The 16,547-nt window shown below is 39.4% G+C and overlaps 1 protein-coding gene across 1 annotated transcript; it reads left to right on the plus strand.

Annotated features, from left to right (window-relative positions):
* Positions 1 to 3,209: 3,209 nt before the first annotated feature.
* LOC104609346 (dynamin-related protein 5A-like) lies at positions 3,210 to 15,850 on the plus strand. The gene is made up of 8 exons (XM_088889299.1): positions 3,210 to 3,913; positions 5,087 to 5,276; positions 5,395 to 5,603; positions 5,720 to 6,148; positions 6,258 to 6,485; positions 6,582 to 6,780; positions 14,615 to 15,323; positions 15,564 to 15,850. Exons 1-8 carry the CDS (start codon positions 3,401 to 3,403, stop codon positions 15,748 to 15,750), a joined length of 2,664 nt encoding a protein of 887 aa, XP_088745425.1. The 5' UTR covers positions 3,210 to 3,400; the 3' UTR covers positions 15,751 to 15,850.
* The last annotated feature ends 697 nt before the right edge of the window (positions 15,851 to 16,547 follow it).

Genomic DNA, 16,547 nt, shown 5'->3' on the forward strand with positions numbered 1-16,547 from the left:
AGGGAAAGAACGAAAAGAAAAAGAAAAGATTACTTACCACCATACAGTGGGAGGCAGCAAACGCGGCGAGCGCCTTGGGCTCCATCTCCCCCCACCTAGCGACCTCCTCGTGGCAGATTGCCCTTCGGCTCTTTCGGCCAGCCACGATGTAGTTGTTGACACCCTCCCAGTTCCCTACTGGGAATTGCAGGTAGGGGAATGGGCGCGAGGGACCGGGAGGAATCACCCCTTGCCTCGAGAGCTCGCCCTCTTTGAGGCCACCTTCAGATGGGGCCAGTGGAACTTCAGGCGGTGGAGAAACAAAGTTTGGCTCAGCAGACCCGAGCTCAGTGCCCCCAGAAGTGGGAGTTCGGTCAGGACGCGACCTCTTAGCCTTACGCTTTTGGTTGCTGGAAAGAAGGCGGCGCGCGTCAACACCAGCCATGATGGCTGCCAAAAACCACAAGGTATTAGTCCAGTAAAAAAAGAAAATATATGTATACACATGATATATTTTTCACAAGGCACTACGCGAGTTTCTCCTCGGTCAAGTAATCTGAACAGAGAAGGCCTACAACTGCCTAGAACAGCAGCGTTTTCCGAGTTTCAGAGTCCAACTTAGCCTCGGGGTTCTGGATGGCGCCCCTCCAAGAAGTTGGGAAGGGCCACCCCTCGGGGTTATGGACCACAAAATAGTCACGCTTCCAAGCGAGAACCCTGTTCGGCAGGTCGTGCAGAAGTTTAAAGCAGCGACGGGGAGAAAAGTAATAAGAATGTATTTCCAGAAGTGCTCCGGGAGTGGCATTCTTAATACAGAGAATGGAAGAAAAGATATCGAGATCAAGGGGGAGGCAATACTCATAGCACAAGGAAATGGTCCTAACTACATTCCGGATGGCGTTGGGATGGAGCTGGTCAATGGTGACGCTAAAATGATTCAACACCTCCACTATTAGGGGGTGCAGGGGAAGACGCAGGACATCCTCGAGCTATTCCTGGAAAATCACTATATCATTGGGACCATGCTCCCAAGGAAAGTTACCATAGGGGAGAGATAAGGTCCCCGGGAAGGTGAAAATGGCGGACTAGAGATCTGAGTCTCCCCATCGTCATAGAGGAGGGACCGAAGGTGTCGGGCTCTCTGCCCCGAGAGGTAGAAGCCACATTGCCGGAGGCCTCCTGAGCCTGCTCCCCCCGAGCTCGAGGGTGCATCGTCATCCTGGTCACCGTCCCGGGGATAAACATGGTACAAATACTCAAACATGATTGACAAAATGAATGACTCATCGAAAAGATGAAACGGTGTGAACAGAAGAGCTTGGGCAGACTAGATGGATGCGCGACCTCAGAATCTGAAGACAACAAGTTAGCGTGAAAGAAAAATGAGGCATGGGGGCCCTCCTATTTATAGTCATTGTGCCCCTAGACCAACAGCCTAGATTGAGGTAGATCTGACGGTTCACAGTCAAGCTGACCACACATCCTTTGAAATGGAAATGTGACTGGCTGCACGTCTCCCATGATTGAGGTAATGACGGCTACACGACATCCAGAGTTAAGAGCCGCTTCGGCGTGTTTCTCAGCATTCGAAGCGTCAGAAATCTCCTGACTTTTGCGCACGCATTTAATGCGAACAGTCAATCAAGATTGAACTTCAGTCAAATCCACCTGTCCCACTTCATGAACTCCTCACGCTAAGGTAGCACTCTTAGCCCGAGGAGTGGGGGGCAATTGATGGAGGATGATTTGACCCGACCCCTTGAGACGATGACACGTGGACCTGACTCAGCACGAGCAAACAACTCAGCACCGCAGTCTAACTGCGACTAAGTAACGAGCCTGCAGGACAACTCGCTACGTCATAGCTCGCTGTAGGGGCAACTCGCTACACCATAGCTCGCTATAAGGGGAGCTCGCTACAACGCGAGCTCGAGGTCCCCCGAGCTACTGAAAGGGAATACTCCAAGACAAGTCTATCCCAGCTCGCGAGCTAGGATAACCAGCTCGTTCCAACACTTAGGCAGGAAAACTGCCCAAAGGCAACCTTGAGAAGGGTTACCTCGAAGTACTCCTAGGATATTTAAATAATATATTATATTTCGTTATTTAAATATTTAAAATTTAGTCATATTATATTTTGTTATTTAAATATTTAAATAATATATACAAAATTTAAAAGTTCTTATTATTTGAATTTTATTTATTTTAATGTTTTTACATAATATTAAATGTTTTGTTATATAATTATTTAGATATTTTTAATGTTTTGTTATTTAAGATATTTAGTTATTAAGTATTTAAATAATTTTTTATTTTTTAAATTTTATTATTTGAATAACATTTAAATTGAATAATTCATAAAATTATAATTTATATTGTTACTACATAATTTCATGATGAATTTGTAAAATATAGAATTATTAATAATATGAATATTATTACATCTATTATATTTATTTTTTATGTTTTGAATAAATATTTTAAAGTCAGTATATAATTTTATTGTAATATTTAAATAGTTCTGAATTTTTTTAATTGGAATTTTCTTTAGATGGATGTAGATAAAAAGTGGGGGAGAGGATAAATAGGAATTAGAGATAGTTTAGGAGAGAATCTCTCTACTAAATTAGCGATAATTTAAAAGATAAATAGGAGTTAGAAATAATTTAGGAAATAAATAGGAATTAGAGACAATTGAGGAGGAAGTGGTGCCAGTTGGCTAAACATTAGAAAAGCAAATCCCTCTTTCTTTATGGTTGTTAAATGGGTAATTATGTGAAATTAAAAAAATAAAAAATTCAAAAAAATAGAAAATTAGGAAAGGGGTTTTGAAGCAAGGAGAGAGCTACTCACTTGGTGGAACCAATTTTAATATATATACAAATTATTAATAAAACTAAATTTATTAAAAATAATTATTTTTTATAAATCAACAATAAATAAAAAATAAAATTATTAAATCTTTCAAATTTTCCCGTGCATTACACGGGTAGACATAAATCAACATAAATCGGCAATATTCGAATATAAGCAAATATATTCAATTCGATCGATTTTTAATAAAAAATCAATTCGATCAGATCCATTTGTAGACCTAAATTTAGTGTGTAGCACCTTTTGTATCCGTTCGGAAGGGTTTTCATGCAACCGCTTTTGAGTTTTGAAGTTACATGAGCCGAGGAATTCCGAATTCGAAAGCTGTAAAGCTACGTTTGGTAAAAATACCGACTTACATGAACCGAAAAATCGATTTTTTGTGGTGAATCGATTGAATGTAAAGTGCGCAGCGTATCCATTCCTGGTTTGCTGCTCGCACTACTGTCTACAACAGGATACCTTACCAATCACGAGTAAACACGTCAGTTCCGCGCTCTTTGTGTCCACAATACGGGCGGGAAGAAGCGAAAGAACAAAAATTCCAATGCAAGCAAACTTTCGGAATGTCGACAATCTCAAACGATCACTACTACTAGTCTACTACTACTGCGAAAAACGAGAACGTCGCTTATTACATTTAAATCGACGAGCTCTAACTAAGTTCCATTTCTCTTCACAACACCACAATCTCCACTCTCCAGTATTCTGTTTCACTCTCACTGCTCCTTCTCTCTTCCGACTTCCGCTTCGCGGTTCGCACACAACCATGGATTCCCTCGCCGTCGAAGCTTCTTCCAGTACTTCCAAGATTCTCGAGTTCAAGTCGCGCTTCGAGGCCTACAATCGCCTGCAGTCAGTTGCCGTGGCTTTCGGCGAGAAGCTCCCGATACCGGAGATCGTTGCCCTCGGTGGTCAGTCCGATGGCAAGAGCTCCCTTCTTGAAGCTCTCCTCGGATTCAGATTCAACGTTCGCGAGGTCGAGATGGGGACTCGTAGACCTCTCATCATTCAGATGCTCCACGATCCCTCCGCCGTGGAGCCTCGTTGCCGATTACAGGTCCTCTCTTCCTTATTTTCTTTTCTTACCGGTTCTTTATCGATTATTTTCTTGTTTTCTATGTTCCGGAGCTGCGAAATGTTAGTTTTACTGTTATGTTCTGTCATGAATGTTAAAGTAATGTTTTGGTCGTGAATGCGGAGAGTTTCTCGAATAATCTTATTTCAAGGATCTCATGGTTCTTAGTTGTTTCTTTTCTCCGGATCTCGCACTTGAATGTATCTAGATCCAGACTCCATTAATTTTTTTTTTTTTTTGTTGAGTTTCATAACTATTTATTTTAGTGCTGAACTGTTCATGACGCCACGGATGTTGATCGTGATGCTAACTTCATCATGATATCATGTTACAATCTCATCTGCATCAATGGTAATTGATGATGATTATTCCTTTTTCCTGCATTTCAGAATTAATGATATAAGTTGATGCATGTTCTGTTTTTTCCCCTGAACTGTGGACTTTGAAGTTTGAGGATGGTTAACGTTCAGGTGTTAAAGATATTTTGAACTTAAATATTTGTTCTGTTTTTCTTCTTCGTTCAATTGTTAACTATACGATAATAATGTTTTAGGTGTTAATGCTTGCTTTATTCAATCTTTTGTTGAAGTGTGAACTTTGGATTTTGAGAATCCTAGTTTTCTGTTTCATTTTTTTTTTTAATTTTTTCTTATCATAAGAAGATGTTCAAGTTTTTTCCCCGGATTTTCAAACTTTATCCAGTTAATATTTGACTTTTTACAACTTTCTTTTTCGTTTATGCCATAATGGCATTAATGCTAAAACATTAATATCTTGGTCATAAAACTGACTCATTTCCATTAAACTTGTGGTTCTTAGTTGTTTTTATCCCTTCTCCGGTCCTTCTTAGAGGATATTGAAATTTGGTCACATCCAGTCAGTTCTCTTGCTGTTCAGATTTTTATTTTAGTTTGTTAGTGTGGATATTAACAGTGTTATTTTAACTCTAATGATGTCATGGATCTGTAGGTGCCAGTATGCCACTTGTTTAATTTAATTGTGTGCTTTGGTCAAAAGTGACCGTGTGATTCTTCTCTATTTACTCTTCCTTCTGTTTTCTTTCTTTGGAATTTCTTTCCCTGGATCAGTAGTTCAATGTTTTCCCTCATCATTTACCTCATATGTATCTGTTAAACCTTGACCAAATGAATGCAGGAGGAGGACTCGGAAGAATATGGAAGTTTACTTGTTTTGGGATCTACAGTTGCAGATCTTATCAAGTCCAGAACAGAGGCACATCTGAGGAAGACCAAAACTGTGGTTTCTTCTAAGCCAATTGTCATGCGAGCAGAATATGCTCATTGTCCTGATCTCGCCATTATAGATACTCCTGGCTTTGTCCTTAAGGAGGGTGCTCTCTCTCTTTCTCTCTCTCTCTCTCTCTCTCTCTCTGAACATTTTTGACCCTTAATAACTTGGCATCTGTGATTTCCACTCTGATTAACAAGCTGAAATCTATTTGCAGGCAAAGAAGGGGGAACCAGAGAATACACCCGATGAGATCCTGTCAATGGTGAAGTCGTTGGCAAGTCCTCCTCATCGTCTTCTCCTGTTCCTTCAGCAAAGTAGTGTGGAATGGTGCTCATCACTCTGGTTAGATGCCATTCGTGAAATTGATCCAACCTTTAGGCGGACAATCATTGTTGTCTCCAAGTTTGATAATAGACTCAAGGTAAACTAAGTGATTTATTTTATGAGGAATAGATAAACAAATTTTGAGTTTGATATGAAGTGGAGAATATATAGTCATAGTTGATGGTAAGATAAAAGAAAGCTTAACACATGCAGGAGTTTACTGATCGGAGGGAATTAGATCAGTATTTAAGTGCTAGCGGTTACCTTGGGGAGAACACTCATCCTTTCTTTGTGGCCCTGCCAAAGGACAGGGGCATGGTAACAAATGAGGAATTCCGCAGGCAAATATCTCAGGTCGACAATGAAGTCCTCCAGCATATGCGTGAGAACATCAATGGAGGATTTGATGAAGAAAAGTTCAGGCCCTTCATTGGTTTTGGCTGTCTGAAGGAGTACCTGGAGTCTGAGCTTCAGAAGAGGTATAAAGAAGCTGCACCAGCTACTCTTGCACTACTTCAACGACGCTGCAGTGAAGTCACTGTTGAGTTGGAGAGAATAAACTCTGATATACAGGCTACTTCTGATGTTGCCTCTCTCCGGAGGTCTGCAATGTTGCATGCAGCTTCAATCAGCAGTCATGTGGTCTGTAATATGATGCACACTATTTTTCATCATTTGTTTTATCCTTGATTGAGCATTTCAGTAGAATATTCACAGTAATATAGAACAATGTCTCCCTTTGTTGGTGAAGGGAGCATTGATTGATGGAGCAACAGATCCTGCCCCAGAGCAATGGGGGAAAACTACAGAAGAAGAAAGGTTGGAGAGTGGTCTTGTGAGCTGGCCGGGTGTCATTGCAGATATAAAACCTCCCAATTCTTCCCTAAGGCTCCATGGAGGAGCTGCATTTGAGAGGGTCATGCATGAATTCCGTTGTGCTTCGTATTCCATAATGTGCCCAACAGTGTCAAAGGAAAAGGTAAGCTATCCAAAATGTAGCTTTCCTCTAACTGGAAATTAGATGATATAATTTAGCATCTGATGGGTAGAAAACTTATTTGTTTTCCAATTGCAGGTTGGGAACATACTACTTGCCCATGCTGTAAAGGGTGGTGGTGGAGGAGTAATGGAGGCAGCTGCAGATATAGCACGCGCAACTGCTCGATCATGGCTTGCCTCTCTTCTGGAAACTGCCTGTGATCGACTTGCATTTGTTTTGAGGAACCTTTTTGAACTTGCTGTTGAACGCCATCGCAACCGTGAATCCTCAGAGAGTATGGAGATATTTAACACAATATAATATATGTTCTACATGACTTTTATATCTATTGGTTCTCAGCAAAGTTGTGGTCCCAACTATTTGGGTCAGCTATACAAGTCAGCAAGGATTCAATTTTCAATCACATCATGAATTCCTCTTTGGCTCCCAAAACCTCAAGCAATTTTATTTCTATCCCTAGATCAAGGGAGGCTAAAAATTGATCATAACTGAAAAAACCCACGCACGCACACACACACACACCCCACATGCAATTTTGCATCATTTAAATCTTTTAAAATCCATGTTTACACATAGCTCCATTTGTCCCTGTCAAAAACCAACTGCGTTACATTTCTCTTGGTGTGAAAATTTCATGTATCAGAGAAAAGGCAGAATTTCCCCAAAACATACCAAATTCCATACACCACTTTTTTCTACAACAGAATCTTGCTATTTTTTAAAATAGGACTATCTGTTGTGCAATGCTCACCAATAGATGTTGGAATTTGATAGATTTGTTTTTGCAAGAGTTTTATTTAGCAAAACAATTGGATTTCCATCTATCTCTCTCATTTATGCATGTAAAATGCTTTGTATTGGGTTAGTAAATTCAGAAAAATAAAATTCATGAAATTATAGAAGCTGCTTCCCCTTCATAGTGGTGATTTCCACTATTTACTAGGCTTGGTTGGTGTGATATTTAAATATTGTTTGCTTGTTTGAGTTTTTTTTTTTTGTTTTTTTGAGGAGTGCTTTGTATGATAACTAACTTGCCACCATGATCATATTCTAATGAGCACCCAGCTGCTTAGAATTCTGAATCAATCACTCAGCCTAATGTTTCAAACTTGGTTTTTATTGCATAGTGCAGTATCTATTCACTTCTTTATCTCTGATCTTAGTCTATATTAGAACTAATTTCAGCATCACATTAGATTAGCTTTTAGATTTACTTTTGAATGTGATCCAATGTTTTATTCCAAACCCTAATTACTCTAAACCCCAGTTTTTCCTACCTATGGCTGTTTTTATGATTCATTATGAACCTGATCCCACGCTTTTCTAAATCATGGTTTAGACTTTAATCTCTTAATCCCTGGATTTTCTTATGTTGTTTAAACATACTTTTTTTTTGATAAATAAACTGGTTACTTTATTAAATTAATATAAAAACAGTACAATCGCAAAGTTCAAGATTGCATAAAACACTATAATCATTATAAAGGAGCCCAGAACAATTCTGCCCAGTCACCCCCTGTTTTGCAAGTGTACCCGCCATGCCATTTTCTGATCTTCTGATCCACCTACCGATTCAATTTCTAGGTGTCTCACCTCCCTCATAGCATATCTGCACCCAAGTTCTCTACTATCATCCAATTAATAACTAACGAAGAATCACCTTCCACTTAAGTCTTTGTAGCCTAGCTGTTTTGCAATCCTTAACCCTTGCCCAAAGCAAAAATCTCTGCCCTCAAAGAACCACCCTGGCCAATTGGTCCCAAAAACAGTGCTATACATCTGCCTTCATGATTCCGAAAAATGCCACTTATGCCTGATGGACCCGGGTTTCCATTGGAACTGCTATCAAAATTTAGTTTAAGTCTATTATATGCTGGAGGAGTCCATTCCTCATAGAGAGGTCTCTGTGTGGATGAAGCTACCACCACTGACCAACCCCTAAAAATATCGTCCATGGTATACTCCTTGAAAAACTTCATTGTTTTCACCCAATGCATAATTTTCACCATATTGTTTTTAATGATGCCCTTGTCAGTTTTTGCCTTGTCTTGGGAACTTCTACTATTCCTTTCCTCTCAAACATCCAAAGAACAACATCTCTAGTAGCTCTCCACGAAATTCTTCCTCTTGTAGGCTGTCTTAGGAAGCTAGGATAAAAAAGTTCCACAAAGTTTTGTGGAGGTGTCATGCAACCAAAGAAAGAAGAAAAAATGTTTAGATATACAGGCTGGCAAGCGTGTTTCCAAATACCAGATATACAGGCTGGCAAGCGTGAGAAAGCGGGTTTGAGTATGAGAGCAGCCACTTGTGTAAAAAATGCCAAAGGTTAGGATCATATCCAATCTATCCCTCCCACGACCCCAGATAACTGGGGCCACCATTGGGTAAAAAAATACTAGATAAATAAGCACAAACAATTAGTAAATGGAATGCAGACTCACCACTAGAAATTCAAAGGTTACAAATATAAGAGAAGTGTCGGTAAAGTAAGAAAGATAGGATTTGAATAAATTTAGGAAGGATTAGATTTGAATAATTTTAGGAAAGTCATATCCTAGGATTAAGGGAAAGATTTAGTCAATCCCTGATTGCGAGAGATTCTAGGGGTCTGCCTTTCCTATCTTTTCTTATTTAAGTTGTATGCTCAACATGTTTTTATAATCAATAAAGAAAATTCTCTTTTCTCTCCCTCTAAATTTCGCCACATGGTATCAGAGCTTTAGGGTTCGATCATGAATTTTAAGGCCGCCATGGTTGGCTCTGGTTCAGCCTCTTCGGATGCTACCAGCGGTGTGACGTCTTCAGTCAGCGGCTATTTCTATTTCTGAGAATTCTCTTCAAATTACCATTCACAAATTGAATGGAAAAAATTATCTTGAGTGGTCTTAGTTCGTGCGGTTGGTGATCGACGGCAAAGGGAAACTCGACTATTTGAACGGCGAAGTGAAACCGCCAGCCATTGATGATCCAAAGTACAGGTAGTGGCGTTCTGAAAAGTTCGATGGTTATCGCCTGGTTGATCAACTCCATGGATCCGGAGGTTGGAAAACCATTCATGTTCCTGTCGACGGCTCACGATGTGTGGGAAGTTGTTAGGGAAAGCTATTCGGATTTGGACAATCATTCACAACAGTTCGAACTGAATACCCGAATGTGGAAGATGCAACAAGGTGAACGTGAAGTAACAACTTATTATAATGAGATGATGGCTGTTTGGCAGGAGTTGGATTTATTTGAAGAAAAAGAATGGGAAAGTCCGAGTGACAGTGCTCGATACAAAAAGAAGATAGAGAGAGGCCAGATATTTGTTTTCTTGGCTGGTTTGAATAAAGAACTTGATGAGGTTCGAGGATGTATCTTAGGGCGAAAGCCCTTGCCGACTATAAGAGAAGTTTTTTCAGAAGTGTGTAGAGAAGAAGCACGGCGGCAAGTGATGTTGAAGAATGTTAGTGAAACAAAAACAGAGAATGAAGGGTCCGCTCTTGTGGCCCGAGGTGCAAACTTAGAAGGAGACAGACGAGGAGGAAAGCAGAGGCCTTGGCGTGATCATTGTATAAAGCCATGGCATACTCGGGAAACCTACTGGAAGCTGCATGGGAAACTGGCGGGTTGGAAGAAAAAATCAGGCAGTGACAACAAGTCAGGGGGAGATGTCCACGCGTTTCAAGTAAGCAATTCGGATCCAGGGCAGCAAACATCCTCAGAGTCTCTTCCTTTCACAAAGGAACAAATAGAGCACTTATATAAAATGTTTCAATCTCAATCGTTAGGAAATTCTAACCCATCCTGTTCTCTAGCTCAGTCAGGTAATTTTTTCACTGCAGCCATTGCTTGTACCAAATCTAATGGCTCCTGAATATTAGATTCAGGTGCCACTGATCATATGACTGGCACTTCGCAATTCTTTTCTTCATATACACCCTGTGCAGGGAATCAAAAGGTTAAAATTGCAGATGGTTCCTTTGCTACTGTTGTTGGGAAAGGAACAATGTATATTTCTCCTTCTCTAAACCTTAAAGATGTTCTCTAAACCAAAAATTGTCGAGTTAATTTTTGGTCTTCTCATTGTGAATTTCAGGATTTAACCTTGGGGGAGATGATTGGGGATGCTAAACAGGATGGTGGCCTCTACCTCTTTAATAAAGGATCAACCTTTGGAAGGCAAGACCGACAGACTTGTTTCAGTTCTATCTCTCTTTCTAGTGACAGTGAAATTTTGTTATGGCATTATCGATTAGGACATCCTAGCTTTCAATATTTAAGGCATCTATTTCCCAAGTTATTCATGAATAAAAATCATTCAGTTTTTTGTGTAAATCTCGTGAATTAGCAAAACATCATTGTGCTGTTTTTCTGTCTCAACCATATAAAATATCAAAACCATTTACCATGATTCATAGTGATGTTTGGGGTCCTTCTAGAGTGATAACTTTTCTGGAAAACGTTGGTTCATTACTTTTATTGATGATCATACTAGGGTCACTTGGGTTTTCCTTTTAAAAGAGAAATATGATGCTGAAACTGTGTTTAAAAATTTCTACAGCATGGTTCAAACACAATTTCAGACTTAGATTAAAATTTTTCGAAGTGATAATGGAAAGGAATTTTTTAACAATGTATTACGGAATTTTTTTGCTGAGAAAGGAATTATACACCAAAGTTTGTGTAATAATACACCTCAACAAAATGGGGTGGTTGAAAGGAAAAACAAACATATCCTTGAAGTTGTTAGAGCTCTAAGTTTTAAAACTAAGTTCCTAAGTATCATTGGGGAGAAGCCGTTTTAATAGCTACTTATTTGATTAACAGACTTCCTACACGAATTTTGGATTTTAAAACACCCATACAGGTTTTCACTGACTGTTTTCCAAACTCTCGGCTAGTGACAAACATTCTCTTAAAAATTTTTGGAAGTGTGGCCTTTGTTCATAACCATGATTCCAAACGTTCAAAACTTGATCCAAAAGCACATAAATGTATTTTTGTAGGCTATCCCACTAATCTGATTTAATGTTTGAATTTGTCCATAATGATGTTCCTCACAACAGGTCACCGAAAGAAAGTGAAGCAGAAAATACAAAATTAGTGGAAACAAATGAATTAAATATTGAAAATGTTGAGTTTACCAATGAACAACCTTTGGTAATGCCATATCAAAATGAAAAAGCTGAAACAACAGAGATGCGTGCGAAACAGTATAAAGGCCTTGTATATTCAAGGGAATATCTAGCATAGTAAAGGAGAGGCACTATTCCGCAACATCAACAAAAATCTGATCAGAGGTTGGATCATGAAATTCATGATAATTCTTCAAAGATTCCTGAAAATATTCCTCCAGGTAATTCTGATTCTTCTAGTCAGCTTGATCTTCCCATTGCTCTTAGGAAAGGTGTTAGGTCTTGTACAAAACATCATCTGTCAAATTTTGTATTTTACAAAAATATTTCACCTTCATATTGTGCCTTTATTTCACAAGTGTCTAGTGTATCCATTCCTAACAGTATCCAGGAGGCTCTAAATGTTCCTGAGTAGAAATAAGCTATTTTTGAGGAGATGAGAGCTTTGGAAAAGAATGCTACTTGGGAGAAAATGGATTTGCCGGATGGAAAGACAATTGCTGGTTGTAAATGGGTGTTTACTTTGAAGTACAACTCAAATGGATCCTTGGAGAGATACAAGGCTCGCCTAGTAGCTAAAGGCTTTACTCAGACATATGGAGTGGACTACTCTAAGACCTTTTCTCTAGTGGCGAAGCTAAATACAGTTCGAGTACTCTTATCTGTTGCAGCTAATCTTGACTGGCCATTGAATCAACTGGATGTGAAGAATGCCTTTTTGAATGGAGACTTGGAGGAAGAAATATATATGGAGCCTCCACCTGGTTTTATTGAGAAGTTTGGAACTAAGGTATGCAAGCTAAAAAAGTCTCTATATGGACTTAAACAGTCTCCCAGAACCTGGTTTGAAAGATTCACAAGGTTCGTTAAAAGTCAAGGATATAGTCAAGGACAATCTGATCATACTCTTTTCACAAAGAAATCCACCAAAGACAAGGTTTCGGTTCTGATTGTCTACGTTGATGACATAATCTTGACTGGAGATGATATTGAAGAGATGAGCAGACTGAAGCAGAGCTTAGCCAAGGAATTCGAGATTGAAGACTTGGGCTAGCTAAGGTACTTTCTTGGAATGGAAGTGGCAAGATCAAAGAAGGACATTGTGGTTTCGCAACGAAAGTATATTCTAGATCTCTTGAAAGAAACTGGAATGAGTGGTTGCAAACCTTCAGACACTCCGATAGAAGTTAATGCTAAGCTTGGAGAAGTTAAAGATGGGGTTCCAGTAGATATGGGTAGATACCAAAGGTTGGTTGGAAGATTGATTTATTTGTCACATACACGTCCTGATATTGCCTTCGCTGTGAGCATGGTGAGTCAATTTATGCACTCCCCGTACGAAGAACATCTTGAAGCTGTGTATCGAATACTTAAGTATCTAAAAGGCACACCAGGAAAATGACTCTTCTTCAAGAAAAATGAGAAGACAGGGGTTGAGGTGTATATAGATGCGGATTGGGCAGGTTCGATTATTGATAGAAGGTCAACTTCGGGGTCCTGCACATTTCTTTGGGGCAATTTAGTTACTTGGAGAAGCAAGAAGCAAAGTGTAGTTGCTAGAAGTAGTGCTGAGGCTGATTTCAGATCAATGGCTCAAGGAGTGTGTGAGGTTCTTTGGCTAAAGAGGGTTCTAGCGGATCTTAAGAGACCAATGAGTTTTCCTATGAAATTGTATTGTGATAACAAGGCAGCTATTAGCATTGCTCATAATCCGGTTCTACATGACAGAACTAAACATGTTGAGATTGACAGACACTTTATAAAGGAGAAGCTTGAAGAAGGAATAATTTGCACTCCGTTTGTGCCAACCACGCAACAAGTTGCAGATGTCTTGACTAAGGGCTTGTTGAGACAGCCATTTGAGCTTCAAGTTAGCAAGTTGGGCATGATAGATATCTTTGCACCAACTTGAGGGGGAGTGTCGGTTAAAGTAAGAAAGATAGGATTTGATTGATTAAGAGATTTGAATAAATTTAGGAAGGATTAGATTTGAATAATTTTAGGAAAGTCATATCCTAGGATTAAGGGAAAGATTTAGTCAATCCCTGATTGCGAGAGATTCTAGGGGTCTACCTTTCCTATCTTTTCTTATTTAAGTTGTATGCTCAACATGTTTTTATAATCAATAAAGAAAATTCTCTTTTCTCTCCCTCTATATTTCGCCACAAGAAGAGATACCGAGATGGCCTTCTCTTCTACAGCATGTCACAAGTATTGATCTTATTAAGGACTACTTCCCAGCAAAATACCCCTTATTTTAGGAGGAACAGGCTTGCTTCACACCTCCTTTGCAGGAAAGGACAGGCCAGGGCTAGAATGCTGCACAAGAGTATGGGAAAAAGATGCACAGGAAAACACCCGGTGGGAGAGAGAGAGACCAAATTCTACTTTCTAAGCAGGAGTGATCATGAAAAATATTATTGAGCAAGGACAAAAGGTCAGAGACAGTGAATAATTCCCCTTCCCTAAGACCTCTCATGATGCCCAAATCCCAATTCTATATATATAAAAGGTGAAAGACTATAGTCACTATATATACTATTTCTTTCAATCCAATTTCATATTCTTATTAGATTTAATTTGGTCTTCAATTTCTGCTTACTAAAACCCTAGTATTCGAGATTTAAAACCCTGTACATTCAATTTTGGACCAACCACTGCACAACGCTAAATGTCAGATTGCTAGAGCTAAAATCCCAATTCTCCTTCATTGCAAATTTTCAAATAGCTATACTCTTCCAGGTTTACATTCAATTTTGTAAGGCAAATTTACCACCTTTGGTCCATCTATTTTTTTTGGTAGAACCTTAGGTCCATCTATTAAGAACTAACAATCTTCAGCAAAATTTCAACAATCTTGTTCAGCCTTTTGATGGTGGCTATGGGAAATGGGAAATGACTTCAGTCCTTCATTCAACAATTTGTCCCTGTTTTACATTTCTTTTCTTGGAACTACTGGCTCATGTAATGGGTGTGTCTTCCTGAGAGCAGGTGGTAGGAAGCGTAGAGATATGGATGGGTATGTTGGTTTTCATGCTGCCTTGAGGCACTCCTACAATAACTTCATAGTGGAGGTTGCCAAGCAATGCAAGCAACTTGTCCGCCACCACCTTGATTCAGTTACTAGCCCATATTCTCAGGCCTGCTATGAAAATGACTTCTCAGGTGGTTATGGATCAGGTCCATATTCTATCTACAGATTCAATCCTACTCCTGCTGTTTCTTTTAATCTTGAACCATCTGATGGCATGCCAATATTCCAAGATGAAACAACAGGCAGGGATCAGGAAAATATACCTCCAGAAAGGGGCTCTCAGCAAACAACTCCAGGGAAAAGAACCTTATCCAGAGAAGCTCTCCAGGAAACTGAAATGACTATTCCTGATACACCTCCTGATCAGCCATGTGATGTAGTTCATGCAGGAGTTAAAAAGAAAGACAAGAAGAAAGGACATGGAAACCACATAGAGGTTGGAGGGAGAAAACGACTTGTACCCAACAGAAGCAAGGAGGATAATCATCTGGCACAAAATGGTGGTGGTGTAGGCCTCCTTGTTGTCAATGGTGATATTGGTTCTGGAGCAGGCTCAGCTTATTCAGATATTTGTTCTGCAGCTGCACAATATTTTGCCAAAATACGAGAAATTCTTGTTGAGCGAAGTGTGACATCTACTATGAATTCTGGATTTTTAACTCCTTGGTAAGATTTTTGGAAAACTTTAGGACTTGCATATGCACACTTGTACCCCAGAATTTATATAAAGTTCCTGGTTTAGCTTAAGCACCAGGTTGAAACTGATGGATAGCAATGTTCTGCACTTCACAATACAAATTTTCTACACCATGTTTTTGTCATTTTCATGCTGTATTCATCACAAATAAGTTTATAACTAATACTTCAGTCTGATACTTCTCTTTTATGTTTCATGTGGGGGCATAGTCGAGATAGGCTCGTGGTGGCACTCAGCTTAGACTTATTTGCTGTGAATGATGAGAAGTTCATGGATATGTTCGTAGCACCTGGTGCAATTGACACCCTTCAGAACGAACAAACATCCCTTCACAAGCGCCAGAGGATACTTCAGTCTTGTTTGCATGAGTTCAAAAGTATAGCTCGTGTCCTTTGATGGTTATATAATCCCAGAGTTCAAAAGCATAGGTTGTTGATAAATGTAACTCACTGTTGATTCCACAGTACACGCCTAGAGAAAATTTGATTTGCAGCGAGCTTCAGTGTCATGGAAATCTGAATGAATCTATATTCAATTTAGTTGCCATGATGACTCCAAATTAGTGGCGTTTTGAATTTTTGATTCGTGAAATTCTTACTCTCCTGGTCTTGTTAGCCAATCACTTCAATGCGAAGCCCTACTCATTCCGAATCTCAAACCGTTCGCTTGCACTAGTGATAATGATAAACGATGATTTGCATTTGCAAGGTTTTCAAAACAGCAACTACATGATATACACTTTCAGTTTCACGGGGCCGTAATAGTATGTACGAAGTCATAGTTGATAGCTTGCTGGTGAGGCATCTACCTGACTGGTTGCAAGGCCTCCATCTAGTTGTCGTATATTGATTAAAACATTGCTGGGGAGGAGGGGGGGTTGGTTAATGGGATTGTGGTTCCCGTTGACCAATAATCTCATGTTCCTTTTCCAATTTCCTGCGGATCTCACAGTAAGTTGGTAAGTGATAGTCATCTCCTAAAAAAGGTCCTTGTCTAACATACCTTGAAAACGCTTCGATCAAAATAACACTGGTAAGACTTACGTAGCTAAGTGTTTCCTGAGAAATACAAATAAATTCACTTACCCAGTAAATGGCTTCATGATAAAAGAACCGTGCCATACATTATTTATAAACTAAACCAAAAATGACCTCATAACATGAAACAGGACCGGAAAATAACTTATATGAAAC

Source organism: Nelumbo nucifera, chromosome 6, assembly GCF_055504915.1.
Source record: "Nelumbo nucifera cultivar China Antique chromosome 6, China Antique-T2T, whole genome shotgun sequence".
Lineage (NCBI taxonomy): Eukaryota > Viridiplantae > Streptophyta > Magnoliopsida > Proteales > Nelumbonaceae > Nelumbo > Nelumbo nucifera.

Coding starts and splice junctions, on each gene's coding strand:
- LOC104609346 (XM_088889299.1), top strand. CDS start 3,401: ATGCAAGCAAACTTTCGGAATGTCGACAATCTCAAACGATCACTACTA. Junction 5,604..5,719: donor AGTTTGATAATAGACTCAAG/GTAAACTAAGTG, acceptor TAACACATGCAG/GAGTTTACTGATCGGAGGGA. Junction 6,149..6,257: donor CTTCAATCAGCAGTCATGTG/GTCTGTAATATG, acceptor TTGTTGGTGAAG/GGAGCATTGATTGATGGAGC.